Here is a 27925-nt window from a genome sequence, read left to right as displayed (position 1 = left end):
TGAGCACGTTCCGTGGGAGCCTCACCGCTTGTTGAATCGGGTCGTCTTCGGGAGGATCACCAGCAAGCTGCGCCACGGTGAGGTTCGCGTTTGGTCCGCCCTGGTATCTGGCTCTCAGATCCTCCAGGGATCTCCTCCACGCCTTTTGCCATACAAGAGCCTGGGTGTCTGTAAGAACTGATGTTGCAAGATATTTAAGATCATAGGGTGTTAAATCATACATACCAAAGATGCTCTTCAACATTTGTTTGAAGTACGGTGATGACAACCCGTTGTCTCGGATGGCTTTGGCTAAGTCTTTGATCGCACCACGATCCAGGCGTTCCCACCTTGGGTTTTGTCCCTGAGCATCATAGCTCACTGGCATCGTGATGTTTCCCGAGCCCTGCAATAGACCTTTTTCCCGTTCTAATTCTGCTCGAATGTCCTGCCAGTCTAGCTTTGCGTTCGGTAGAACTGGAAATTTTGTGGGTACTTGCCTGTAGAGTGGAGTTATTTGTTGTGATCGAGGCTTTGGTGCAGCAGAACTCACCGACATCTGTGGCATCTGCAAGGATGAGGACTGGGTGATTGCGGATGAAAATGGAACGTCTGCTGCAGAGGAAAACACACGGCTGCCCTGTATTGTTTGAGAAATTTTCGAAAGATGAGTCAGCAGCTCTGAATGCGACTCCAAGGCTGTGGTCAGATACTGTAAAAGAAACTCAACAACTCCCTTTGATATTATGATTGACTCTCCCTGACGTGAGGAATCAGCAGCCCTTAATGTTGGAATTGTCCAGACTGGGACACCCTCCGAAGCAGTAATACATACAGTATCATCCTGTTGCTGCGCCTCAGCAGGAGTGTCCTGAGTCACATGTCGCTCTGGAATCAGCGGAGGTTCCTGCTGTCGTGCAGGTGTAGTCTTCCTCGCCCTAGACTTCTTCTTATATAAAACTGGAAAAAAGTGTTGCAATGTTACAGACCCACCACTGGGTGGCGCGATGGCTTGGGCAACCGGCTCCGGCAAAACCTCCTGCAATATTGCAGTCCCGCCACTGGGTGGCGCTGTCGTCTGACCGGTTGAGGTCGGCACTGCAAAAGACTCGAACGTTTGTTCCCCTATCTGTATCTCTGATAAATCCCTGTGCAGTTCTTGTAACAATTGATTTACACTTGCAAATCCCGCAGTCTGGGATGTCGACTCTCGCTGTATCAACTGCTTCAGCTTTACAATGTCTGAGACTGGCTGGGATTGGCTGTGGGCACAGGCTGAGTGCGCATGAGTCGATTGCCATGGGAACGGTGTGGAGGCGGTGCCCTGGCAAACGTTTGCACCCTGGACACGCCCCATCCCCGCCTGCGTCACCACGGGGGTGTGGACGCTCCCGCCCCGACCCTGGCCGCGCCTCCTTGCTTTTTCCAGCGCAGCCGCGATCTCGGGAGCGCTCTCCTCCTCCCCGAGACTGACGTCGCCACCTTCCCGATCCCACTCCGGCTCTGATGTATCCACCCCATACTGCCCCTCACTGGGACCTGCCTCTCCTGACTCTGTGCCAATGCCCACAACCCGAGCGCGTCGCTTCCGTCCCGTCTGTGCTCGTGTCGCGCCCGCCGCACGCGAGGTGCCCTCCCCCGCCCCGGCTTCTGGGTTTCGCTTTTCCACCAGACGCATGCGCGTTGCCACTGCCGCGAGACGAGCATCTGCCGTAGCTTTTCGCTCTGTCTCAGCCTGCTGCCTGGCCAACGCCGCTGCTGTGGTTTGGGAGCCTTCACCCTGTGCCTGCCGGGCGGCTGCCGCTGCGGCAGCGCGGGCCCTCGCCATGGCACGCGTCACGGGACCCTCAGGACGCACGACCGCCGCGCCCACATCCCCCGCCTTCTCACTGGTCCCCTTTGCCCTCACAGTCCCCCCCGCTCTCCCCGGCGCCGCGGGCTGTTGCAAACTGCCCGCCGCCGCTGCTGCGAGAGACGGCTCCCCCTCCTCCCTGGGTTCTGCACTCCCATCTGCACCTTCCCCAGCCTGTGCTGCTGCAGCCCCCCCCTCTGTGAGTGTAGACTCGGGGTATTCCCAATCTCCTCCCTCACCAAGGGTGACAACTGTCCCCGGCTGATCTGCAACCGACTGAGGGGTTTCTGCATCGGAGGACCCTAGAGATTCTGGGGGTTCAGGGGAATCTGAGGACCTGTGGGAACCCGGGGATCCTGGGCGTGCTGGAAAATCGTCCCCTTGCTTTTCCACGGGAAGCGATTCTGCTTCCTCCTGATCTGTGGTGAAGAGAGCTGCCCCAAGCTGCTGGCTGGGCAATTCTCCCTGTGCTCCTCCAGGAGCCTGAGCTATTTGGTGTAAAACAAGAGACTCCTTGCCGCGCTGTGAAAACGACTCTAACATTATTCTCGCGGAAGGTAAAAGTTTTGCGGCATTCTTATCTCTTTTTGTGACCAGATAATGCAAATGCCTATTGATCTCTTGCCAGAAATTTGGTTCGAACAAGAGATGTGTCTCAATGTGCGGATAATTACACCGCACCCACAGCAACAGAGCCTTTAGCTCTTTTGGAGTCATCTCCACAGGATGTGTGGATGCCACCCTCTGTAGGGCTGACAAAACTTGGATCTGCTCTTGGGAGTATCCCCCCCCCATGTTCTCAATCTCAACCGATCTCACCAAAAGCTGAGTCAGCGCAAGGTCGGTCCGGAGATGGTCCTGATTACTGTCCAGCAGCTCACAGGCGAGAAATTCCAGGCGCGCTTCTGGTTTTTCTCCTCTCCGGGCTGTCCTTGGGATGATTTGTTTTGGTGAAGGTCAGGATGTTTCGTCTGGAGCTGTCCGCTCTCTCTCTCTTCGGAGTCTTCAGGGTGTGCCTGTGTCTCGGGTGGAAGTTGGAGGTCGTCTGGTAAATTAGTCTCTTGTCAGCGCCCACCCAGGGACGCCAGATGTCGGAGCCTTCCCCGGATTGGGGTGACTCCGGCTGGTGGTGAAGTCTCTCCTCCAACCCGTGCCTTCAAAGAAAGACTCAGCAGTCTTCAGTCGTCCGGTCTCAAGGCAGTTTATTGCATGTTATCTCAAGGCACACAGACTCCCTGACATTGTCCCTGACTCTGTCTGTCCCCGTCTCTGGCTGTCTCCTCTCTCCCCTCCCCGAGGGGCTGGTGCCATCTTTTATATCACATATTACGTATTAGGTGTTTATAGTTTTTCCCCAATGCCTACTACCTATGTTGAACAGTGACTTTCTACTCTAAACCAATCTGTGAGTGCCAACATCACCAAGAACATGGAGAATAGGAAGAAGAAAGAAGGAGGACAGGGCACGCCCAAATCCCTCCATCTTAGAACCTCTGACCCCCATGTACAAACCTCAGACCCCCCTGTACAAGGCCTAAAACCCCCCTGTACAGCACTAAAAAATCCTACCTTTCACCTTGTGACTACTTCTATTATAATATCTAAACTTTTGTGATTTCTTGTTCTTCCTGCAAGGTTGGTAAATTGTTCCATGGGTCAGGCTCAAGACCACAGGGGTCCCTGGCCGCCTGCCAGGGTCTCAGAGGCCTCTGCCCTGGGCCCAGAACATCCAAGAGTGTCTGAGGGACACCTTGGGTTCCGACAGGATAACCCCAGGGTGACTGCAGTTATGTGGAGTTACCACGGCTTTGCGTGAAAACCCAAAGGCAGACCTTGTCCTCTTGTATTTTTAAATTTCTGCCATTCAGCAGCACAAAGCATCCTCTGCCTTTTCTGGGTGTTAATTGCATCATTAGAAAATAACTCACAAGAAGGGAAGATTCCACATGTATTTCCATTTTGCTTTCTTGCTGCTGCAGGTGAAGCTGATTAACCAAGGAGCTATTGATGCTCCCTTCACCTATATCCCTTCAACCAGGAAGGGATTCTGCTTCAAGTTTGCACCTGAGGAGGGCATCATTGCACCAGGTGGGATCCAGACTATTCAGATCTCCTTCAATGCCACCGTGTTGGGGATGTTTGAGGAAGAATTCCAGTTCAGTGTGGCTGGATCTCCTACGCCTGCCATCCTGACCATCAGGTAAGGACTGTGGGAGCTTGGTGGGCACATCTGTAGCTGTCCCTGGGACATCCCCCAGCTACCTCATTTTGGGGTTGAGCAGAGAAAAAAGGTGTTTCCTGAGGTCTTAATCACTGCTCTGATCCTGGAATTACCTTAGTGTGAGGATGCCTCCTGCCCTGGGTGGTACCCAGGAGCTGGAATGACTCCTCCCTGCAGGGATCTCCCTCTGCCTTGGGCCATGGCAGGCAGTGGGATGGATCAGCTTTGGGCAGTAGCTGCTCTGGGATGTCCCCCCTGAACAGCCAGCAAGGCCCCCAGGGCTTTGGAGGTTGGCCAGCCTGGGTGATTCTGCACCAGCAGCAGTGTTTGTAGAAACTTCCATTAATAATCCATCCCAGATGGGCAGCAGCCTCCTCACCTCACCTCTCACAGCCATGCTGTGGGGGACAAGCCGTGCTCTCAACTCCTGTGCAGAGAGTGCCCTGGTAGCTCCTTTCCACAGCCAGGCAAGGGCTGATGTGGGAGACGGGGAACTGTGCAGCAGGAACTGTCCCAAGGACTTGGGCGTCGTCCTATGGGCTAGTGCCATTGCAAGACATAATCCTGGCCCAGCAAAAGGGGCAAGGGCTGATAAAAGGGGAGGCAGAGCTCAGTCCTCAGGACCACAGCACACGAGGGCTTGTCCCTGCTAGCCTGAGCCACGTGCTGCTAGGATCATGTAGGGTAAGCAGGAGATCTGATGCTGGCTGCTCTGGAGCTTTGGAGCTAGGCTGTTGCTGTTGGGAGGCACTGGGTCAAGGCAGTAAAGAAATTACAGCACTCTGCAGTTGATTATACCAGTAAGATAAGGGAGATGGATAAAAAAAGAACAAGCAAGTTATTACTTAGCAAGAGAAAAGTGGTCAGAAGGTCTGTCCATAGTGGAGAAACAATTATGCTGGCTTTATTTTTGGAAGAAAAGTGCTGCTTTTTTATTTTGGAAAGCAAGAGGGAACCTTTCACCATCAAATAATTGATTCTCCTCTGTCCCTCCCCCAAAGTGGTCATGGGATGTTTCTGCATAAGCAGCTTCCTCCTTGAGCAAAGGCAGGTGTCTCTTGTTGAGAGGTGTAGAGCAGAGCCAGTGGCAGTCCTGTGAATATAACAGAAGGCACAGCTCGCTGGTCCTTGATTTTTAACCAAAAGGCAGAGTGGGCGTTGATTGGCATCAACCATGAAATAAACTCGTGAGTGTTGTGCAGCTTCAAGTGCTGATTTTCAGTTGGTGACTTTTGGAGTCTGTCTGCTGAGTTCAAGGACACGTCAGGTGGTGTGCTAGATTCAGGACACCCTTGTTTGGTTGTTTAAGCTATTGCTCTTGGCTGTGCCAGCTGGTGCACTGCTGACAAGCTGGTCCTTTCCTCTAGGAGTCATCTGTCCACTGTGTAGAACTGTTGCTGCTCTTTTCAGAGCATGTTTGGGGCTCCCCTGGCTTCATGTCTCAAAACTCTGTCTGTAATGATTGTGTGGGTCAAACTCTCCTGAGAAAGCTCCTCCATGGGAACAGCAGTTACAGCTCAGAAGTAGCAAAGCAGGGCACCTGTAGCTGGAAAGTACAGAAGTTTGTGGGGGCACCTTTATGTCCATCACATTACAGATGGGGAAACTGAGGCACGGAGCCATGTCTGGGTGTGTGTTCAGGGTCCTTCATGGGACCACCAGCAACCCGGGGGCTTTTCCTGCCTGCCCTGTGCCCAAAGCCCTATCAGTGGCTGTTGGCTGCTGGCCACTTGGCTTTAGCTGCCTCCACAGGGGCGCTGTGCTGAGCACATGGTGCTGTGTTGATTTGAACCCCACCGTGCCCTGACACCAGATTTTATGCCCCCAAGCCACGACTGCCAGACCTTTGCAATTCCCTTTAACCAAGCCATTTCCTCCTCTGTCCTCGCTGTCGCAGGGGGTGTGTCGCTGGACCGACTTTACACTTCAATGTCGATGAGCTCAGCTTCGGGGACATCTCCTTTGGTGAGTGTTCCCTGGGCTGGGACACAGCGTGAGGGATCTGTGTGTTCCAAAATGGAGCACTTGAACATAAAAGCATCCCTCACTCATGTTCTGCCACAGCAGCCTCTTCAGGGTGTGAACTCCAGGGCTGCTGGTGCCTCAGGTAGCATTCTGCCGTTGTGAGATCAAACAGAACCAAGGCATAGAAAGTCAGTATTTTCTGCTGTCTCTGTCCTGCTTTAAAAGACAGATGTCTGCCAAGGAAGGTGGGAGTCTTCCTGGAGTGGAAAGATGACCCCCTCCCACCAAATTATTATACCTTTGAAAGTACAGGGCTCACAGGCAAAAAAAACATGGGAAAAAGGAATAATAGTTCTTTACCAGAATATATCAGGACAGCACAGACAACAATGCAAGAACAGACGTTGCCCACCCGCCAAGTACCGTTTTTCCCCTTTGGTGTAGTTATGATGACAGCAGGAGGGGCTGTGGGCTCTGGCAGGGCAGGAAGGAAGGAAATGCTCCTTTGGCGAACTCACGGGCAGAGGGGATCTCGGCACTGGCCGACAGCAGCAGGCAGGAGCGGGGAAGGCAGGCGGGTTGGATCCCAGTGCTGAGCCGCAGCCAGGGCAGTCCCGGGGCCAAGCACACAACCTCCCACAGCAGCACACGGCCGACCTTCGACCCCCGAGCGGGAGGAAGGGAAGCTCCGCTCCCTGCCGAACCTGAGGTCAGGTCCGACCTCACAGCCGCCCACGGCATCGCACCACAACTCCCAAAAACCCCGAATGGAAAAGCCCACCCCCGCAGCCAAAACCCCCCAAAACCCCTATCCCCCTTTTTCGACCAAGGGGAAAATTCACTACGGAGCCTAAACCCATAATAATGAAGTTCATTAACATTTTGAGAAAAGTAATTGCCTTTCCTGAGCTGCTTCTTCCCCAGCCTGCATCACCACGGAGGCACGTGTCAAGTTGCCTTTTGAATAAATGAAACAAGAAAGGCAACAGGTAGAAATATGGTTCTGAAACAGGAGATTCATCCTGCTTAATCCAATTTCATTCCTAAGGTCTCTTCAGCTGAAGGCAGCTGTTGTATCTTTGCTTCTTTTTAACTGTTGATGTCAGTCTCATTTGAGGTTTTGACATCTGTGTTTGTCCTTTTTGTGCCTCTCTTACCTCCCTGCTGGAGTCACTGCTGGAGCTGGCAGTGGTCACTGTTGATGAGAAGCTCTGGGCTGTAGCTGCAGTTGTTTTTTCTCCCCATCTGTGTTCCAATGCCTCTTGGTGAGCAGGCCTGGGGAGAAGTCTCCTCCCCACAGAGCTGGCCAGCCCAGCCAGATGTCCACTGCAGAGCAGGTTGTGGCTGCTGTCCGGGCTCTGCAGGACATCCCCACTGTGCCTGGCTCTATCTCTGACTTTCCAGTATGGAAAGCAAATCTCAGAGCTAAACTGGGGTAAACCCTTGCAGGCAGCAATCACAGTGAGCAGCATGGGTGTGATGTCCCCGTTTGTTGGGTGGGTGGGACATGGTTCCTAATTGCTAATCTCAAAGCAAGGCTCGGGTTTGCCTCCAGTTGAGTGGGCTCTGAGCTGTCACGTGCTCAGTCTGTTTGGCCCAAACCAAGAGCTGCCTTAAGGATCCTGCAGAGAGGAACTGCATTAGGGTGCTTTGCATCATGTTCTAGTTCCTGACTACATCCTCACTTTCTTTTGCTGTAGCTTCTTCTCAGTGATGACTCACTGTTTATAGATCTTGAAAACGGTGGGAGTGTTGGCAGCCTTAACAGGGAATTTTACAGCTTGAATTCTCAGAGTAAATGTAAATGCTCGGTCTGGGTGCACACTCATCTCTGAGAAATAACTGGCACTGGTTTGGGGCAGGTGAGGGAGCTCTTCCCCATCACAAAGAGAGAAACTTGCAGTGTACAGCAGGGCTAGGAGTGGGCATTTTCAAGGCTGCAGTCTGGAATCGGTGTCAAAGGGAACTAAGTGACGGTTAATTCCTCATGCAGCTTCTGGGTGAGCTGTAGTTCAGCTAATAAAGAGCTAAACTCCAATGACACTTTCATCCTACCAGGATATTCACACCAGGAGTCATGCCACAATTGGTGCCTAAATGGATATTTGTGTCCTTTCCTAGGCTTTCCCTACACCAAGAGCTTTCGCCTGACTAACACCTGCCCGGTGCCCGTGACGTTCAAGCTCCGCATGTTGGACGATGACACGCAGCCTGCTGTGAATAGCTGTGATCAAATACACAGCGACAGTGACCCATCCGGGACGGAGGGAATTCATTTTTTCCCGGAGCCAAGAGAGTTTACAATGAATCCCATGCAAGGGACCATCCTCCCCCAGGGACACCGGGATATCAAGGTATGGGAAGAGCCCAGCCACAGACGCTTCAGCACCAGGGCTGAAGCTTCACCGGAGTGTGGGAGGGCTTTAGCTCTGGTGCCAGCTTTGAGCATCGTGTGAGTGAGAGATCTGCACTGGTGTGAGGCCTCTGCTAGCTGGGTTCCTCGGGATGTTCCTCAAGGAGCACTGTTTTGTTTCCAAAATCTCATTTCTCCTCTCCCGGGGAGCAGAACAATTAGTGTTCACTGCAGGGATCTCCAGTGGAGACAAAAAAACTGCAGCCATGAACTGCCCAGCACCTGCTGGGCCACACTTTGCCCTCAGATTCCTGCTGTAAAGCTGAACTCATTCTGTTTAAGTCAGATTTCCTCTGCATCTATGTCATCGTAGACAGATGAAAAAGTGGCCCCTTAATTTGAATGCAGTGGTGTGTAGAGCTTTAGTCTAATGTTTCAATTTGGCTGACCTATGCCCTGATAGCAAGGTGTGTTTATCAAATCTGATCTTGCCAGAAGGCTTTTGTTACTCTCAGAGACTGTGCTCTACACATGGACCAGGAGAAGAATTAAGGCAAAATCCTCCCTCAAGAGCTGGAGGATATCACACGTGAGTAATGAGCTTTTGTAAGGAAGAATTTACTGCTCTTCTCTTCCACAGGTGACCATGTGTTCCAAAACCGTGATGGAATTCTGCCGGAAAATGCTGGTGGACCTGGAGGGTATTGGCGAGGGAGTGGCATCCCTGACCATCACAGCCAGGTACCAGCCCTTCCCTGGCCTCCCCCAGCCACTGCCTTGCACAGGCTTTGCTGGCTGCAGCTCCCAAGGAGAAGTGCTGTTTAATGACCTCATGTTGTGCCCAGCTGGACATGAGAACAGCAGTGCTTGGACAGCAGCCTGTGGTGCAAAGCACCCCTGCTCCCAGCCCAGCACGGTCCTGGGCCCTTTTCTAAAGGGACCAGGAATGATATCATTTATTGGCCTGGTTTTTGGTGCTTGAGCTGGAACAAATTTCCCGAGGGCCTCCTCTCCTCCTTCCTGCAAAAGGTGGAGTTGTGCTGGGTTGTGACCACCCTGCATTGGTTTGGGACACACCAAGCAGCCTGCTGAGAGTCAGGGTCTGCTTCTGTTAATGAGGGCACCTGGCAGTGGAGAAGTGGCTCACAGCAGAGTGGTGAGGGTAAGATCTTACAAGGGGAAAACAGCCCTTGATGTGGCAAGTCAGCTCTAGTTTTTCTCCTTCCCTCTGCTTCCCATTTTGAGCTTTAATGTTCTCAGACGTAAACCAAAAGTCGTTCTTGCTGCAGCAGAATTCCATGCTGCTCTGCTGCTGTGGGCATCAGTTTAATGACAAGAGGGATGCAGTTCCCTGGTGCTGTTCCCTGTCCCAGGCAGAGCCATCCAGTCAGTGCCTGGGCTGCCATTTTGTAAAGCAAGTGCAACTGGGGACAGTCAGTGCATGGACCTGTGGAGTGAAGGGACCGAGGGAGCTGTAGGACCTGGGAGGGGGTGATCCCCCCCTCTGTAGGGCAGGGGGTGTCTCGTGCCCTCCAAGGCTGGGGCAAACAGCTGAGTTGTCAGGCAGGGCAACAGCACCGTGGGAGAGAAGGGAGTCATTTTTACTGAGACACTAGAGTCGTGTGTTCCTTGAGCCCTAGTGAGCACTGATCCTTGTTGGGAAGGCTCCCCCAGAGCTCACGGATCACTGGGACTGCTACAGGAGTCCTTGCAAGCCTTCTTGGGTTAAGGAGGGGCTGAGGCAGCTGTGGGACAAAGTGCTGTGCCTGGGGCACTTGGCAGCCTCTGGGTGCTGCCTCTCAGGGTTTGCCCCTCCTTGACAAGGCATGTTTGAGTGGGAAGACTTAGAAGGCAATTATCACTGCAGGGCTGTTAAATGTCCATTTGACAGTGACAAATGTGTTATGCTCCATTTCACAATCTTTGGGAGCAAACGTTCTCCATTCTCTCAGTATCTCTGATTCCCCTGGGGTCATCTCTTTGCCCAGGTGTCTCGTTCCTGAGCTGTACGTGTACCCTCAAATCCTGCTGTATGGTAAATGCCAGCTGAAGGAGCCATATGAGAGGAAGTTCATCATTGGGAATCCCACTGACCTTCCTGGCTGCTACAGGCTTATTCCCCAGGTTTGGCATCACATCCACCTCCTCCTCTCAAATATTTCTGAAGAGAAAAAAAGGTTTTAGGGGGGAAAAGGGTTTGGATAAGACCTTGCTGGCTTCTTTTCAGTCTTAAAGATCTGCTGAGAACAGGATCCTACCTGAATGTAAACTTTAGAATGCAGTTTAACCTCCTGAGGAAACAGTTTATGTTCTAGTCTTCAGGGTGTTTTCTTGTGGGAGATCTTAGAGGGTTGTGAAAAGCTGCTGCATCTACAGACACCAGTGCCTGTGCTGGCAGCCTCCTTGCAGGACCCCCTGAGAATGCTAAGCCTACAATTCTTGCATCTTGTTTGTGCCTTTTACCTTTGTCCTGGGGATTTTTAAAAAATGTGTGTAAGTTGCTGTTGCAGGGGTGTTCAGGAGTCTAAAGTTTCTTCAGAGGTCCCTCTGAAGTTGCATTTGATTCTGTCCCTTCCAGAAATGCGAGGAGGACTCTCCTGTGCTCTACTCCAGCCCCAAACCCTATGGGATTGTCCAGCCTCGCAGCACTGTAGAGATTCCAGTTATAGTCAAAGTCCAAACACTGGGCGAGCATCGCACCAACGTTCTTGTCGGCGTGTTCGGGGATGAGAGAAACCCACGGGTGAGCGCAAGGGGAGATGTGTGCCTTTGTGCAACTGCTCCTGGCAGGGTGCAAAGGGCACAGGGATTCTTCCGGGGAAAACAGGCACAGGCTGCTGAGGAGAAGGACAGGAGGGATCGGTGGCACAAACAGCTCATGCCTTATAGGTGGTAATCTCAGTGTCTGACACAGAAGGTAGTTCATCTAAGCTGGAATCGAGGATGATTTTAGTTAATTATTCTTTAAAATGCTATTAACTTTGGAAACATCTGTTTTAAAATGTCATCTCTCTGAGCACAAAAGAGGATGTCAGTAGACTTCTGGGAACCTTGAGCTTTCTGTAAAAGAAGGGAAAGCTGGCATCTGAAGAGTAGTTGCAAGGATTTAAACTTCTATTAAAACATAAGGAAATGAGGATGCCAAATTCCCTGGATGGCATCAAACACTGAACCTGGGCCATTGTGGCACTGCACGTAAATCAGTCAACAGGAAGAACAGGCAATGCAGGCTGCGCCAGGGAGCCTGAAGTTTGACAAAACAGTTGCTTTCAACTATCACGCTGCTTCCCTTCAAGAGGAGGGTTTCTCCCCACCAGAATAACCAGTTGTTTAACTGTCAGCCTGGTCTTTAAACTAGAGATTTCTTGCAAAGCTCTTACCTTTGGGCCAATAATTTGTAGTTTGAAAGGTTCTCTTACCTTAATCCTTTTAAATATGGAGGTGAATATGTAATTTTCTTTTTCCCCAAAAGCCCAGCTTTTCAGGTGGAGAGTGGCAGCTGTCCCTAAAGAAATAACTTGAGCAGGGTTGAGCTGTTTAAGCTTTGTTTAGATTTTCCTGTTGTGGTTTGTTTCGTTTTTTTAAAAATCTTTCTTGCCTGCTTCCTGGAACAGAGAATAGAACTACAGAGCTCTGGATGCCTGGCAAAAATCCGCCTAAGTGATCGCAAGATAGACTTTGGCGAGGTCCCATTATTACAGCCTACTTCACGAAGCCTTACCCTCTTGAACAATGGTCTCGTCCCTGTAGACTTCAGGCTAGAGATCGTAAGTATCTGTGGGGCTGTTTTCCAGGGAAATTGACTGGTCAGTAGCAGCCATGACTTGGTTTTTACATGCAAGATTTCCATATTGCCCTGTGTGAGAGGAAGCAAGATACTCCAATACTCCATCTGAGCGAGGCAAGAGGAACCTGGCTCTGGAGTGGTGTTAGCTGGGGCATCCCTCAGTGAAGTCAGGTGCAGAGATGTTGGAGCAGAAATTAATCTGGATTGTGTTGACAAGTTCTCCCTTAATTTTATCCTTTGTCTTTAGCTGTGCGTGTCACATTTTGGAGCTCCAAGACCAAGAGAAACCTGTGGTCCTTTGCTCCCCAGAGAACGTGGATTTCCCTATGGTTCCCTGTTCCATCTACATTTGCTTTGTGCCAAACTGCTGTTAGTAGTAGAGAGCAGGGTGTGAGGTCTGTCCTCAGACTGCTCGTGGGGAGGCAATTTTCACACCTCCTGTGGCTCAAGCCAGCCAAAGATGTGTGGGGGTTGTGCACCCCCACAGCCTGTGATCTCTGTGCCGTTGAAGAGCATCTTTGGGGACCAGCTGCAGAGAAAGGCTGTTTAATATTGGAGGCTGCATAGGGCAGAAGGAGCTGGGGCTGCTCCCCTGGCAGGAAGGGCTTGTAGGCTGGGCCTGGGCCTGGGGCGGGGTGGGATGTCTGCTGGAGGGGGAGATCTGTGAGAGGCCTGAGGTTTGTTCTTCTTCATGCTGGGTGTGTTGGACTTGTGGAGTTGGTTAAAACCTGATCCTAAGGACTTGTTTGTGGCCGTGGGTAAAGCGTCAGGCCGTGTGGGAGAGTCCAGCCACAGCCTCCTGGGCCAAGGAGGAGGGGTGTGAATTTTCATCTTGCTGCTTTTCCAGCTGTTTGGGGGATAAATGTTACCCTGAAGTGAGGGGGTTTTTCCAGGGCAGTTTTCCCTGACTCCACAATGGAATTTTGCTTCCAGCCTCTGCAGGGAGCAATGCACCTTAGCTGGGTGGTTGTGGTGTGTAAAGGATGGGTTTCACATGCTCCTAGCAGGGCCAGACCTGCAGAGCTGTGTCTGTACAGCTGTGCTGGTGCAAGGCCTTTCCTCCCTCCCCGGGACAGCTTCCAGCTCTCTTGCCCAATCCATGAAGTCCATGAGAAACCAGAGAACAGGAGTTCTTGGGAAGAGTGGGCCATGCCCACGGAGCACACGTTGTCCAGTTTGCTTTCTGCTTCCTGCTTTCCTGCTCTGCTCTAACCATTTGGAGGTGACTTTTCCAAAGCAGAGGGCACTGGGACATCTCTCTACAGCTGATGATTGGCGGGAAGTGAGGGCTTCAGTCCTTGAGGGGATGTTGAGAAGCACTGATGGCCCCTTGGGAAAGAATAGTTTGGTGTTGGGGTTTTGCTCAACTGGTTTTGCAGAGATATTCTTCAGGCTCTCAGCAGTATCCTCCAGCCATGTGGTTTCTGCAGTGGGATTTGAGCAGTCATGGCTTCCTCTGGCCTTGAGCCTTTGTGAGAAGCCAGGAGAGAGAAAGCAGCTTTCCTTGGCCCACACTCCAGAGAAAGACTGGGGAAGGCACACTCTCCTGAGGATAAGCATCCCTTGGGTTGGGCAAAAGTGGGTTAATTGGGTGAGTCCGTTAAAGGAGGGGAAAATGCAGGTTGTATGAGCTCTGCTGTTGCCCTGTACTGTAGCTTAACTTTAGGGAAATTAAGCCTTTAGGATTTTTGTCCTCCTCTCTTTGGTCTTTCTTTTCTCCTATCCCACAAGACACCAGGGTGGATGGTTTCCATCCTAAATGCATATTATGCTTGTCTTACAGGATCCCACACCCCACTGCTTTGCCGTTGAGCCCAGAGAAGGAGTGATCCCTGCTAGGGGCAAGGTTCCTGTGACTGTCACAGCAGCCCCGAATGACACTCGGCTGTTTGCTGGCAATGTCCAGCTGTTCATTGGGAACAGCCTTTGGACCTCCTGTGTGCTGGAGGTTTTGGGCACTGGCACCACAATTGTCATAACCAAGCCATTAACCCCAGAGCTCAACTTGGGGACCCATTCAGGTAGGAGATCTCTCCACTCCCACCTCTCCTCCTGTCTCAACATGGAGCAGTTTTGCTGTAGTTTGTCAGGCAAGATCTTGTTCAGTGCTTAAAGCCCTGACTCCTTCCTTGAAGGCAGAGGTTCCTTTAGAAACATGTGATGGCCAGTTGAGAGTTGTTAGACACTCTCAAAAGCCACTGACAGGGAAACCAGTTGCTAAATTGCCACTGAATTGTCTTTCGTTCTAATACATTGATGTCCTCACTTGATGAAGTAATGATCTCACAGGCTGCCCTGGAGCAAAAGGTTCCCAAAATGGTGCCCAGATGAGGCGGTCCCTCCGTGTGGCTGAGGGACCAAGGGAAGATGGCATCACATCCTTCCCCTTCCCTTTCCCCTCCAAATGGCACCTTCCAGGCAATCAGGGGCCCTGGGAACAAAGAGACAGGAGGGTGACAACCCTCACCTGAAGGCAGGAGCCCACAGAGCAGTTCCAGAGACAGAGTTGCCAGCAGAGTTTGCAAAGTTCGCTTCCAAACAGTTTCTAATTGCAAAATGAAGTTTCTACAAATGACTACCAGTGCTGCAAAACCAAGGCTGCTACGAATGAGAGAGGCCCTGCTGCCCTGGTTTCCTCTCCTGGAGCAGGCAGACAATTTTTGCCAGCTTGCTGGGGTCATCCAGAAACTGCCTCTGAGCCAGCTTTTAGACATGCCTGCAATCATAGCCCCACACACAAGGTCCCCAAGTGCAGGGTCTCAGAGATTCAGTCACAGTTTCAGGCACAGATTAATACAAAATACAGCAACAGCATGAATCCTCCCAGAACAAACATTTTGGGGGAAAACACCACGTCCTGTTAGCCTTGCCTGGAAAATGCTACATTACCACTATAAGCATATTTCTCTTTGCAATAATGACATCGGAAGGTGTCACGATCCGCTTATTGCGGGGTGTCGTGATGGTTCTTTTCACCGATCCCAAAAGTGCAAAAAAGGCAAACAACAAGGGACTGTCAGTTAATCACAACAAATGCACCTTTATTAGGGGCCAAAACAGTAAATGCGATAGTGGGGATCGGAAAGGAGATAAAAGGAGAGAGAGAGAGAGAGAGAGAGAAGAGGGGTATGGGAATAGCTACCAACACAGGCGAGATCCTCAGCGGTCCGGACGATGGGGATCCGTCTGTCGTGTCGGGGAAGTCTTCGAAGTTCTGGTCGACTCGCGGGTCCAATTATAGTCCACAGAGGAGAGAGGGGGGAACAAGTGTAATAATGAAAGTCCATTGTAATCGCCCCGAGGGAACAGGTGAGTCCACAGAAACCACCAAAGCAAGACGAATACAATGAAGAATAAGTCCATTTGAATCACTGAAGGGAAACAGGTCATGTCATTAGTGGTCAGACCACCAATTTCCCCTCCTCCCTATAGCAGGGGTCTCAGTCTCAGTCCTTGGGAGGAGGGTTCTCATTCTTTGTTTGTCACAGTGGTAACGAGGCAGATGAGGGGTCTTCAATGTAGGACCATGGGAGTCACCCCCAAAAGTTCGTTTGGCTTAAGAACGGAGATTAGAAGCAGGCTGCGCATCAGGCTGTCCCGTGCTGGGTCCATGTCAGGTCTTTGCCAAGTCCTTGCCAACTCCTTGCCAAGTTCTTACCAGGCCTTGTTGGGAACAGCCAGCGTGACGGTTCAGTGGTTCCAGCTGTGCTGTGTCCTGTTCTAAGCCGGAACTGCAGTGGGGGAAGGGATTCTTTCTCGTGGCAATCGGAAGGCAGAATGGAAAATGAGGGGCTTCAGACGGGCTCTTACACCACCCCGTGACTGACGATTGCCTTCGAAATATCTTCATCAGCAGGGTTCCATGGTGTCGTCCTGGAGTCTTCAGGACTCGTCAAGTGTTGGCAGCACGTCCCAGGGAAAAGAGAAGAGGAAAAGGGAAAGAAGAAGAAACAGGAAAACTAAAACAATCACAACATATTAGTAATTAATCAATAAGCAAAATACAATCAATATTAATTAAATCAGTAAATAGTTAAACAATAAATTGCTTAAATAATAATTGATATTCATCAATTAAACAATAAATTGATCAAATAATAAACCAGTATAATCAGTATTAAACAATAATCTATATTACTCAGTACAATTTTATAATTAATAAACAAAAAATAATTAAAACAATGATTAAAACAAATCATAATAGAAAATTATGTAAAACATATCTTCTAACCTTATAATCTTCTTGTGTCTACAGTTCTGGGAACATCTATAGTGTAAAGGATGTCGGCCAAGTGGTGTGCATTAATTATAGATGTTAATTTTGTTAATCGTTTCATCATTCTCCAATTTACAATAAGCAAGATTACTGATAAAACAAAACCAATCATAACTAAAATCAGAAGGACAACAATGGGATGGCACAATTTGTTCAGGATACCGGTGGCAGTGGGTGACCACCCGAAAAGGGTATCCCACCACTTGTGCTCGGCATCACTTTTCACCCTTTCTACAACACGATGTATTTCTTGCACATGATGATGAACAGTTACCAGAGTTTTCTGTCCATTCCCCTTGATTTTTCCTAGGATCTCTATTAGATCTTGATGAAGTAATAATTGCTTTACCAGAGAAAGGTTCATCCCAATGGGAGTAGGCAGTAGCTTGTGAATCAACGTGAGATTGGATTCTAAAAGTTCATGTGAAGTAACTGGAGCTACAAAAGAAAAATCACATCCTGCAATTTTAGTAAAGTTGCAAGCACAAAAATTTGAATGATTTTTAGTAGCTACTACTGTACTTTCTATAAATACAGTATCACAAGCGGTTCTGAAGCAGGCACACCCATTGCCTGTATATACAAGGACTGTTTCAGAAGTCTCGTTAGGATGGATGTCAAAATGACAGATATTTTGTTCTGTGTCTAAACAGATATCTTGAGCTATAATTGCATTACCTTCACAGATAAACCCTAGTTGTTCTCGGATAGTACAGGACTCTAAATTGACAGTTTGCCATTTGTCATTAATTTGACGGGCCCATTCTCTATGTTCAGAGGGATAGAAAATGGCTCCGTCATGATTTAATCCTAGTGCAATGATAGGGAATATCAAATGCACCGAGGCATTTCTTATGGTCAACACAAATGCTGTGGCTGTGTTTGTGTTAGGGTCATAGGTAAAATTCACTAAATTCCACCAGGATTGGAAATCTCTTTCAAAGTCAGTGGCACTGTCCCAGACTATTTTCCCAATTTCAGTAGGAAAAGTGCCTTCTTCACCTTCTCTTATAATTGAGGCAGCAACTGACTGCATCCATAATTGGGCCTGGATACAGCTAAGAGCTAAGGAAACGTTGCTTTGTGTGGCATTAAGTGCATCAATTATCAATTTGCTACCATTTACATTTATCTTTTCCCAATTTGGTAGAATGTTTGATAGCAACCACTGATGTGTTCCCAGGGCCGATAAGGACGACTGCAGTGGTTGTTGTATTTTGGTCAAATCTTTAGTCGTGGAGGCCAATTTATTCATTAATACTTCTGAATCAATACTATTTAGGATTCCCAGTCCCGTTCCCACGACACCAGTTATGTCTCTTTGCACCCGGTTTTTAGGAGGGTTCCACTGTCGCAGCCAGGTTGTCCAACCCTGAAAAGAGGTTTGCAAAAAGGGTGAACAAGCTGGTTGTATTTCTGAGACATTGTTTTGCATCAGCAATTTGACTTGTTTAAGAGACCATGCCGGATCAAATAATATCTGTTGTTGGCCAGTTTTCCTGATTATATATGGTCCAACTTCAAAAATTTTCGGGGTAAGCATAACGGGTGGCTGGGCTCGAGTGGTGGTAGTGGTGGTGGTATAAACCATAGTAGATTGAGCTACAGCATTTATTATAAACTTAAAAGAAAGCCCTTTGGTGTTTTTTCCCCATAAACAAACCACTTCTGCAGTCTGTGTTAGTGTAAAATTGTGCCAACAATCCTGTACGCTTGGGTGCATGCAGACCTTTTTGTGCTTAAAGAGATCCTTTCACTTTTTCTGCATGCTACCACAATTATTTCAGACCACGGTCACTCAGCTGGTTTCTGGCCATGGGGTTGTGGTAGGATGCAGAAAAGTATTACCAGTTTTATCATGGATTAGGTGGTCTTCATGTCCCTTGGAGTTCTTCTGAAAAAGTAAACACAACAGAATTCTGCCGCCGAGAGGCAGAAAAGTTAGAATGATGGAATTATCCAGCATGTATTTGTCCAATGCTCTTTCCCTAGAGCACCAGAGGCTTCCCATGCATATTTATTCAGAGGGGGTTTCAGCACAAGTGGTACTAGTCCTATAGTAAGAGAGGTCCACCAGAACAGGTTGGCCAGGGTCATGAGCTGGATTATTAGGATCATTTGGTACAGAGCATAGGAGTCAGTGTAGATGCAGACCAAAGAGGAATTCTGTGCTTCTCGTTGAAAAACACTCCAGACAGCTATCAGCTCCCCAATGTGTGCACTACCTTCTCCCTCTGTAATAATTTGCTCACCAGAGGAAAAGTGGAGGGCTTCTGCCCTATATTTCCATACTTTTCCTTTCCCTTTAGCAGAAGCATCAGTAAACCAGGAGTTTGCTGATTGTTCGGGGCAGAAAGGAGGGTTTACTTTGATTACAGAGGCAGGTTTGTCCAAGCTCTCCGTTTCTTGGATTGCTAAAGTTTTTACAGATCCTTCTGTCATTGAGAAGAAGTTACAGTAATGTTCAACCTGAGCATACCACTTTCTCACTAAGGCCCTCTGGGCCACCCCGTCAGGAGGGGGAGTCCCACTAGTGACTGTCTTAATAACCTTGAAGGGGCCTCTCAATACAATTGGTTGTTTTCGTGCAATTTTTTATACTTCTATGAAAGCTAAGATAACCATAAACAATCCTTTTTCCCAGGTAGTGTATCTTTTCTCAGCATCTTTGGAACCACGGGAGTAAAAACCAACAGGTCTTGTCGGACCCTCAGGACCCCGCTGCCATATGTGTACTGACAGCCCTGAGGAGGCAAATCCCCATTCCACCTGGAAAGGATCTGTAGGATGGATAGGGGTCACTGCTTGATGAGCTGTTGCTTCAAAAATCAGCAATTGCAATGCTGACTCCTGAGAAAGACTCCAATCCCATTTCACCCCTTTCCTCAACAAGTCATAAAGGGGAACAAATGGGTCCTTCTGGTTACTAGGAAATCTATCTGGTCTTTCTACAGGAGATACAGCTGCTATAGTTTTTTGAAGGAGAATTGCTGTAGGTTTGAGTAATTCTGGAAGCCCACAAATTAAAGGGGTCATTATCTTGGGCTTCACAGGTAATTGCATCAGGGATTCAAAGCCAGGAATTCATTTCTTTTTGTGAGTCATTTGCAGGCAAGCAGCTTTGTGCACATTTTCCAAGAGTTGGTCGGGGGTACTAATTCTAGCTATGGGATCTCCCCTTTCCAAGGGGCTTGTTCCCCCGGCCCAAAAAGCTGCACGCTGTGTCAGGGACCATGTGTCACGTTTATCTCCTGTTGTTAAGAAGACACCATGTCCCCAATACCCACTGGCTTCCTGTTCAGTTAATTTAATTTGATCACCACCAGTGAGGGACACCCAGAAAACATATTCTGTTTCTGATTCATGTGGAGGGTGTCCGTATTCCCTTTTAAGCTTAGCTAGCTCGGTGGCAGTGTTTAGTTGTGATGGTATGTGTTTGGTTGTGATGTGAGGTTTGAGATCATCATCACTGAGATAGCTATACACTGAGATAGTTTTAATCAAGGGTCTCAAGTGATGGCAGCAATGTTCCCCACAATTACTTGCTGCTTCAAGTTCTTGATGAGGATAGATTTGTTTAATGTGAGGAGTTTCCTTCTCCTCAGGCTCTGTAGAGGAATCAGCATTATGTGATTTGTTAACATGTTCCTCTGTTAAGGCAGCTCGCAATGCATAGATCACATTTTTTGCTTCATATAACTGTTTTTGCAAAATTTCAACTAGATTTTGAAGGGAGTCTATTATAGCATGTTCCTCACTTCTTCGCTCGAAGCGATTTTCTATAGCTGCCATAAGACAAGCTCCCAAAACTGAGCATAAGATAGTTTTATTTTTGCCCAGTTTGAATTTTGTTTCATGTTGTAATGAACACACTCTATCAATAACATTTTCTAAGTTAAACCAATTACTCTGTGCCCATTTTTCTCCTTCCGTAGAAGGTCTGGCATTGTGTTTGGCTAGTAGTGCATAAAATTCAGCTTTAATTTCAAGGCTAAGATTGTCACTCATTTTGTGAAGGGACCAAAACCACGACAGGGAGGTACAAACTTAAGTTCCACAAAACTACACAGCCCTCGCTGTGTCGCCCTTCGCTTCCCTGGCTGGGTGAAAGGACAATAATCTGCCTGGGAGGCTCTGCTTAGTTTCTTCAAGTTGTCCCTTCCTTCCCAGACCAGATACACAACAACAACAAAACAAGTGTCCCGCCTTTTGCACTAGGGGATCCTTTGTGAATTTCCAAAGACAGTGTGGGTGCCTTTTCAGCTGCAACCCTTCTGTCTAGACAGAAATCCTGTCTGTGACACCAATTTTAATGTCACGATCCGCTTATTGCGGGGTGTCGTGATGGTTCTTTTCACCGATCCCAAAAGTGCAAAAAAGGCAAACAACAAGGGACTGTCAGTTAATCACAACAAATGCACCTTTATTAGGGGCCAAAACAGTAAATGCGATAGTGGGGATCGGAAAGGAGATAAAAGGAGAGAGAGAGAGAGAGAGAGAGAGAAGAGGGGTATGGGAATAGCTACCAACACAGGCAAGATCCTCAGCGGTCCGGACGATGGGGATCCGTCTGTCGTGTCGGGGAAGTCTTCGAAGTTCTGGTCGACTCGCGGGTCCAATTATAGTCCACAGAGGAGAGAGGGGGGAACAAGTGTAATAATGAAAGTCCATTGTAATCGCCCCGAGGGAACAGGTGAGTCCACAGAAACCACCAAAGCAAGACGAATACAATGAAGAATAAGTCCATTTGAATCACTGAAGGGAAACAGGTCATGTCATTAGTGGTCAGACCACCAATTTCCCCTCCTCCCTATAGCAGGGGTCTCAGTCTCAGTCCTTGGGAGGAGGGTTCTCATTCTTTGTTTGTCACAGTGGTAACGAGGCAGATGAGGGGTCTTCAATGTAGGACCATGGGAGTCACCCCCAAAAGTTCGTTTGGCTTAAGAACGGAGATTAGAAGCAGGCTGCGCATCAGGCTGTCCCGTGCTGGGTCCATGTCAGGTCTTTGCCAAGTCCTTGCCAACTCCTTGCCAAGTTCTTACCAGGCCTTGTTGGGAACAGCCAGCGTGACGGTTCAGTGGTTCCAGCTGTGCTGTGTCCTGTTCTAAGCCGGAACTGCAGTGGGGGAAGGGATTCTTTCTCGTGGCAATCGGAAGGCAGAATGGAAAATGAGGGGCTTCAGACGGGCTCTTACAGAAGGGCAGCTCATCAGACACCATTTCTGGTCCACATTAAGAGCTGGAAATGAAGACAGTCTCCAAGCTATTAACACCTCAGGTTGCTCACTGGGAGCAATCTGATGACCAGGGAAATAGCGATTCCCATACTATTTTCCATCCTGCCTTCTATTCTAGCCACCTTCCCTGTATTCGTCGGTTCGAGCTAACAAATAGAGGCAACCGTGTGCATTGGCTCTCGTGGAAAGCGAAATGCTACAGCCCACCTAAGGGGAAGGACCAGAGTGTCTCAGCCCTCAGCAGCCCCAAAGATGCTTCCCAGAGCCCCAAACGTGCCGCCCCCGTGTTTGAGGTGGAGCTACCGACGGGGACACTGCAGCCAGGCGAGTCTGTGGACATGGTGCTGCGAGGCTTCTCCCACATCTCGCAGGTGAGGTCCCCACCACGGGCTGAGCCTGGGGAACCATCAGATCCCCTCCCCTGGGCTTGTCCCACATCCCTTGACATTTGCCTGGGGAAATGAGGAGGGGCCTTCACAAAACTGGTTTAAGACCACACGTTTCTGTGGCAGCACCAGTTGCTTTCCCTGCTGGCCACCACCAGACCAGCTAAGACTTTACTGTGATTCCACAGCTACCAAAACCCAGTGCTGATCCCAAAGTAGGGGTGGAAGGAAACACTGCTCTTTTGGGGCAAGCAGTATTGCATGCTGAGTCAGCAAAGAAGGGCAGAGAAATAAGTTACACTTAGACTAGAAGCCCAAAAAGAAAGTGAATGAAACAAGTGCCAAGTGCTTTATCTGGGGTAAGCACGGAGTAAAACAAAAGCCATGTGAAGGGAGGGAGTTTCTCACAAGTGCCTTTTGTGGTTATTGGGGTGCAGTGTTACAGGCAATTGAGCACAGAATAAATAAGCTGCATCACAGGAAGAAAAAGGGGCAGTGACTGTAACTGTGGCAGGAATAGGGCCCGTGGTGGGTGGTGGGTGCTGAGCCAATTCAGGGCATTTGCAGGGTGCCCTGCCACCACCCACTGCTGCCAAGTGACTCTTGCATGCAGGAGGTGCAGGATTATGTGTTCTGTGAAGCTGCCATTGGGATAACCAGCCACAAAGAGAAGATAATAGAAATAATCATTACCTGCAAGTTCATTCACCCCTCTATAGAAGCATCAGCCAGTCAATTCTCTTTCCGGGTGGAGAAGGTAAGTCTCTGGATTGCATCCTGGCATTTAAGAGCATGGCTGAGGGGGCTGTGTGCTTGTGTTAAAGCCCCTCTTTACCCTTCCTGAGGCACTCTGTAAAGTGAGTGAAGATGCTTTTAGAGATGAGACTGGTATTTAACGTCCCCAAAGTAAAATTGCAGTTACAGCTGCACTGCCAAGGAGATGGTGGCACTTCCAGAGAAATGCCAGTTTCTCTGCTCACTGTAAAGGGAGGCTCTGAGGATCCTCCAAGGCCCGGTGATGTCTGTACACTGATGCTGTAGGGAAGCTGGGAAAAATGGACATTCCTGTGAATTCCTCAGGCTGACAAGGAAAAACCCATCATCTCCTGTGTCTCTTTGGCTTCTCTGCTGTTGGCATGGATGCTTTGTGGTATAGCTATATGGTACAGCTCTGTGCAGTTTCCTAAGCCTCAGCTGCTTGTAAGGACCCCCAGACATCCTGCAGCTGCAGTGCTGATAACACTGAGGCAGAGCAGATGCCCTTTAGTCTCTGGATCCCAACTCCAGCATCATCTTTCTGTCTCCTGCAAGTTGTCTGAAAAAGAGAAGATGGTTCATGATTTGGTTTCTGTAGTTTCAGGTGTCTCCTCTGGTTGCCAGGCTTCCACTGAAGTACAGAATCCCTGGAACAGGCAGTTCAGATGTAATTTAGAAGCTTTTCAGCTCTCCCTGATTCTGCCTGGGTTCTGCTCGATGCCACACACACAAACTGATTTATTGCATACTACGGCACAGCACCTGTTTGATATCAGTACATCCAGAAGTAGTTCCCCAAAGTCTCTGGTTTCTCTAAACCATGCAGGAAGCCCAGCACAATGCATAGACAGGAAAGAAGAGCCTGGGCTGATCATAGCTTTGAGACCACAGACACCTTGTCCCTGTAGCAGGGCTGCAGGACACATGCTGCAGGCAAACTGCTTTTTGAGGCTGCTAGAGCCAATAAGGTTGTGAGAAATGACTCTGTGCGTGTGAAGATCATCTAGTGCTGTTCTGCCCAATAGAGAGACAAATCTGGAGGCAAATGGTCTGGATTCACTTTCTGCTTTAGATCTTTGTTCAAGCAGCCACCTCCTCTCAGGGGCCTGTTCCCTCATCTGTACGTGGGAGTGTTTCCCTGTCCTCCAGAGGATGCTGTGGTTTCTAAAGATGAGAAGCATCTGCTATAAAGAAAAACCTCCTGGAAGGGTAGAAACAAATAGAAAGGGTAAACAGAAATGTATGCACTTCTGGGGCTGAAAAATGTGAGATGCAGCAGAAGCAGAAGGAGGTCTGTGGCTGGCTGAGGCTGTTTTTCCTTCTCTCCTGTTTCCATAGAAACCCAGTGATGTCCTGACGCTGCAGTACCAGCCTTTGGCTTTAAAAAACACCTGCCTGCTGCCACTGGACCTTATGCTGGACTTGGAGCAGCCATTCCTGGTCTGTGATGAGGACCAGAAGCCCCTCCCAGGCGGCCAGGTGAGCAGCCCTGGACTCCTGCAGTGGGGTCTGAAGAGGAGGGATGTGGTGGTGCCTTTCTGTTGGGAGCTCCTTGAGTCAAGAAGTTTATTCTGCAGTATCAGCAGTGGGCTGGCCTGAGCTGCATCAGCAGAGCTGCTGAAGGAATCAAAATCTTATGTGAATTGAGAAGATCCATCCTGGCTTTAAGGCACAGGGAGAAGGGAGCAGGCAACTGGGTCTGGGCAAGCCATGCAGTAAAGGTGTCTCCTGGAAAGCATGCCAGCTCTCCAGCAGCCACCCCCTTGTATTGGGGCTGAGCACAGAAACGTGGGCCTGAGGGAATCCTGGACTAGACTGTGGTGCCTGCAGTCAGACCCCTGCTGATAAGAAATGAACTATGAACTGAGAAGCCCATGCTGGGGTCACACTTTGAGCATTTGCTGTTTCATGCTGTCGAGACCTTGGGACATCATGCCACAGGTGATTAATTACTGTTTGTGTCCTTGCAGCCTGTGACAGTGGGTGTAGGGGAGACCTGTCATCTCTACATCGCATTTGACCCAGCTTATAAACTGGATTTTAAGAGCTGGAAAATAGAGAAGGTTCTGAAGATAGACATGGTCAGGGGCCATCCTTTTGTGGAGCGTATCACCCTTCGGGGAGAAGTCCACTTCCCAAGTCTCCGAATCCAGCCCGGCACCCTGGAGATTGGCTGCATCGTGGCTGGCACTGAAGAAGTGCGTTCTCTGAAGATCACCAACCGCAGCCCACTTCCCGTCGAGTACCACTGGTCATTCCATTCGGACAGCCAGGTGAACAAGTTGAGGTATGTGCACCTTTGTCCTCTCCCTGAAGCTCTTCTTGCTGGTGTCCTGATTGTACTTGGCAAAGAACAAAGCTGTTGGCCTAGGATCTGACAAATAACGCTGACCAGCCGTGGTCAGGCTGGATGCTCAGGGAATAGGTTTTCCAGCAGTTTGGTGCTGCCTAGCCCCCATAGGGGTTTCCCCTGGGAAGGAAAGCTGGGGTGAAAGCTGCTTTCTCTGACCTCTGTGGCCTGAGGCAGTGTCCACCTTGATGAAGGGCTCCTAGTCCCAGCTCCCACAGTGCTGCTGGAGGCCCTTCTGGCCCCTCTGCTTTGGGATGGGTCCTCTCTGCAGGAGCTGCTCTCTGCTCCTTGCCTTCCTCCCTTGCACTGTGCTGCAGGATGCCCAGAAAGTCCAAGACCAGAGAAAGAGCCACTTAGTGCCTGGGCTGATGCTGAACATCTTGTTACCTTCCCTTTCCTTCTTTGCTGAGACAACTCCTTTAGTGCCAGGACAATTTCATTCCCAGGGGTCAGTGTTCAGTGGACACCTTGGATTCTTCACTCCCTTTTTTTGTGACACTTGTTACTCATTTTGACTTTTCCCCACTGCAACATGTCCCTTATGGGTTCTGAACTGCTTGGCAGCAGGACTTGCTCATCACATCATCTCCTATCCCTGCCTCCCAGAGAGTTTCTGCTTTAGAGTGAAAAATGTCATTGTCTGGGCATCATGGTCCTGGGAAGTTGCCTCAAACCATTCATTCAACTAAAGACAGTGGGCTAGATGATTAGGGATCTCTCGGGGGCTATGATGAGAGAGCCCCTCATCCAGAAATGAAGCCCAGCCTTAGATAACAGGCTACATAGCAAAAGACAGTGATTCTTTGGGGAGCAGGTCATTACAGGCCCTGAATGCCTGTCTGGGAACGGAGCATCCAGGTCAGGTTTGACTGTGTGGGGAGCACTTGCAGCTCAGCAGGGTGACAGGCAGGCACGGCTTGACTGTGTCCCTCACGTGGCATTAGAAACACAAGCAGAGTTACCCTGAGCACCTGCTTCAATTTAAAATGGGGAATGTGACCTGAGTCCCCTGGGAGTGTTGGAAAATGTCAGCCAACCCCCCAGCAGTGTCAGGGAAACATTCCTGATAAATACCTGGTGGAGCTGCAGAGTTTCTGGCATTGGGCACTGGGGGGGTTGTGCTGGCTCGTCACTGGCTGGGTCTGCCCCTTGGTGCCTCAAATCTCACCTTTTTTCTTGCCTTCTCTGTCTTTTCCTCTCTCACTGTGCTTTTTGCATCCCCACAAGGTGTTAATCCCTGTCCTCTCTAGTTGCTCAATGCAATCAGTTGCAGCTGCTGCACTGCTGCTCCCTCAGTGTCATCCCTGGGCTGCCCTTAGAACAGACCTGCTCCAGCCTGGATTGGGAAGGGCTGGATCGAACCGTTTGTCAGGTCAACGTGCCAGCACCCACCCAGGGGCTGCATCCTGAGCAGGAGCTGCTCGTGCAGGTGTCCCTCCCTCCCTCTGCAGGTCCCTGTTCATAGTTATGTTGTTTTCCAGATATGAGCCTTACCCACCTAAATTCAAACCCCAACCACCAAAGGGGAAGAGAACCTATTTGGGTTGCCTGTCATCTCAATGGAGACAGTTCAAGATTGGAAGGGAGGAGGCAGCCAGAGCCCTGAAAGAATTGCAGGATTTTAACCAATCTTTAGGAACAGAGGTAGATTTTCTTGTACACCTACTGCTTGTGTTGCCTCCCCAGCCTGCCACCAAGCCTGCCACCAAGAAGCCATGCTCGTGCTGACCTCCCTTTTTGCTGCCCTGCTGTCCTGTGCCCTGACAGTGGGCTGGGCAGCAGGGCCAGTGGCTGGACATGGGGTGAGTGGGAGGGAGAAACAGGAGAGTTTTCCTTGGAGAAGCTCGCTCAGATCCTACGGGCCTGTGTTGAGTGTGGGATTTTTGCCTTGTTTCCTTCACAATGTAAGATGAGGCTTTTAGCTGCAGCATCATGGTAAGACCTCCGGCTTCCTTGCCAGAGCAAGCTGTGATGAGTCCTGATCTCCATGTACCCTCTTCCCAGCCCAGCCAGACTACCTGTTTCCAGGTGTCTGCTTTCACCCGAGAGCTGGTATTGCACTGGTGGCCCTGAAGCTGTCTTATAACCTGAGACTTTGCAAAGTGGCTGTCTCTTCCTCCCAGCATAGAAAATGGCTTGTTTTTCAGGTGCAAATACAACTGCCTGAACCCCCTCGCTTCCCACGAGAGTTGGTGGGATTCAGGCACTCCGTGGACATGCCACACACTCCCCTCGAAGTGGAGAAGGTAAGAGGGAATCTGTCTCACTTGCCCATTGTCAGTGTGGCAAGCAGGGCTGTAGCTCCCAGTCCCACTGGTGGCCCTCAGCATTGGCCACAGAGGGGCCTCACGTCCCTCCAGGCCCATCACAAAGTGCTGCTGGAGCCACTGGTTGCTGGAGAGGCAGTGCAGGACATGTTGTAGGGCTGCCCAAGGACGCTGTGCAGCACCTGCGGAGGGCATTGCTCCCCCTGGAACTCATCAGGTGGTCCATAGGAAATGTTTGCAGGAGCTTTTGCTGTAGCACCTTGAGAAAGCAGCATTTAAATCAGAGAGAGAGGGGAAGAGCCTCAGGAGTCAGATGAGCTGGGCCTTCGCTCAGCTCCAAGAGCTCTCGTTCTGAGTCTCCTCCTATTTTTTAACTGCTTTCTAAAAGCAGTTAAGAAATGCTTTTTAAAGGCAAGTTGTGCATCAGAGAGAATTTCTGCTGCCAGGAGACATCCCAGTTCACTGTAATGTAATGTATTAATTAATGTGTTGATCTG

General features: G+C 49.7%; 1 protein-coding gene across 1 annotated transcript in view; it reads left to right on the top strand.

Annotated features, from left to right (window-relative positions):
* LOC128812983 (hydrocephalus-inducing protein-like) overlaps positions 1-27925 on the top strand; it is a 95421-nt gene that overhangs the window by 54916 nt on the left and 12580 nt on the right. The window contains exons 11-24 of the mRNA XM_053987711.1: positions 3811-4031; positions 5950-6017; positions 8139-8371; positions 9011-9111; positions 10359-10494; positions 10949-11113; positions 11985-12137; positions 13941-14178; positions 21859-22040; positions 22669-22812; positions 24150-24290; positions 24767-25098; positions 26643-26805; positions 27309-27407. Of these exons, the coding sequence (XP_053843686.1) occupies positions 3811-4031; positions 5950-6017; positions 8139-8371; positions 9011-9111; positions 10359-10494; positions 10949-11113; positions 11985-12137; positions 13941-14178; positions 21859-22040; positions 22669-22812; positions 24150-24290; positions 24767-25098; positions 26643-26805; positions 27309-27407 (2376 nt within the window). The remainder of the gene's footprint in view (positions 1-3810; positions 4032-5949; positions 6018-8138; positions 8372-9010; positions 9112-10358; positions 10495-10948; positions 11114-11984; positions 12138-13940; positions 14179-21858; positions 22041-22668; positions 22813-24149; positions 24291-24766; positions 25099-26642; positions 26806-27308; positions 27408-27925) is intronic.

This window comes from Vidua macroura, chromosome 11 (genome assembly GCF_024509145.1).
Source record: "Vidua macroura isolate BioBank_ID:100142 chromosome 11, ASM2450914v1, whole genome shotgun sequence".
Taxonomy (NCBI): Eukaryota; Metazoa; Chordata; class Aves; order Passeriformes; family Viduidae; genus Vidua; species Vidua macroura.
Note: the sequence above shows the minus strand (reverse complement) of the source record. Positions and strands in the feature narration are given on the sequence as shown.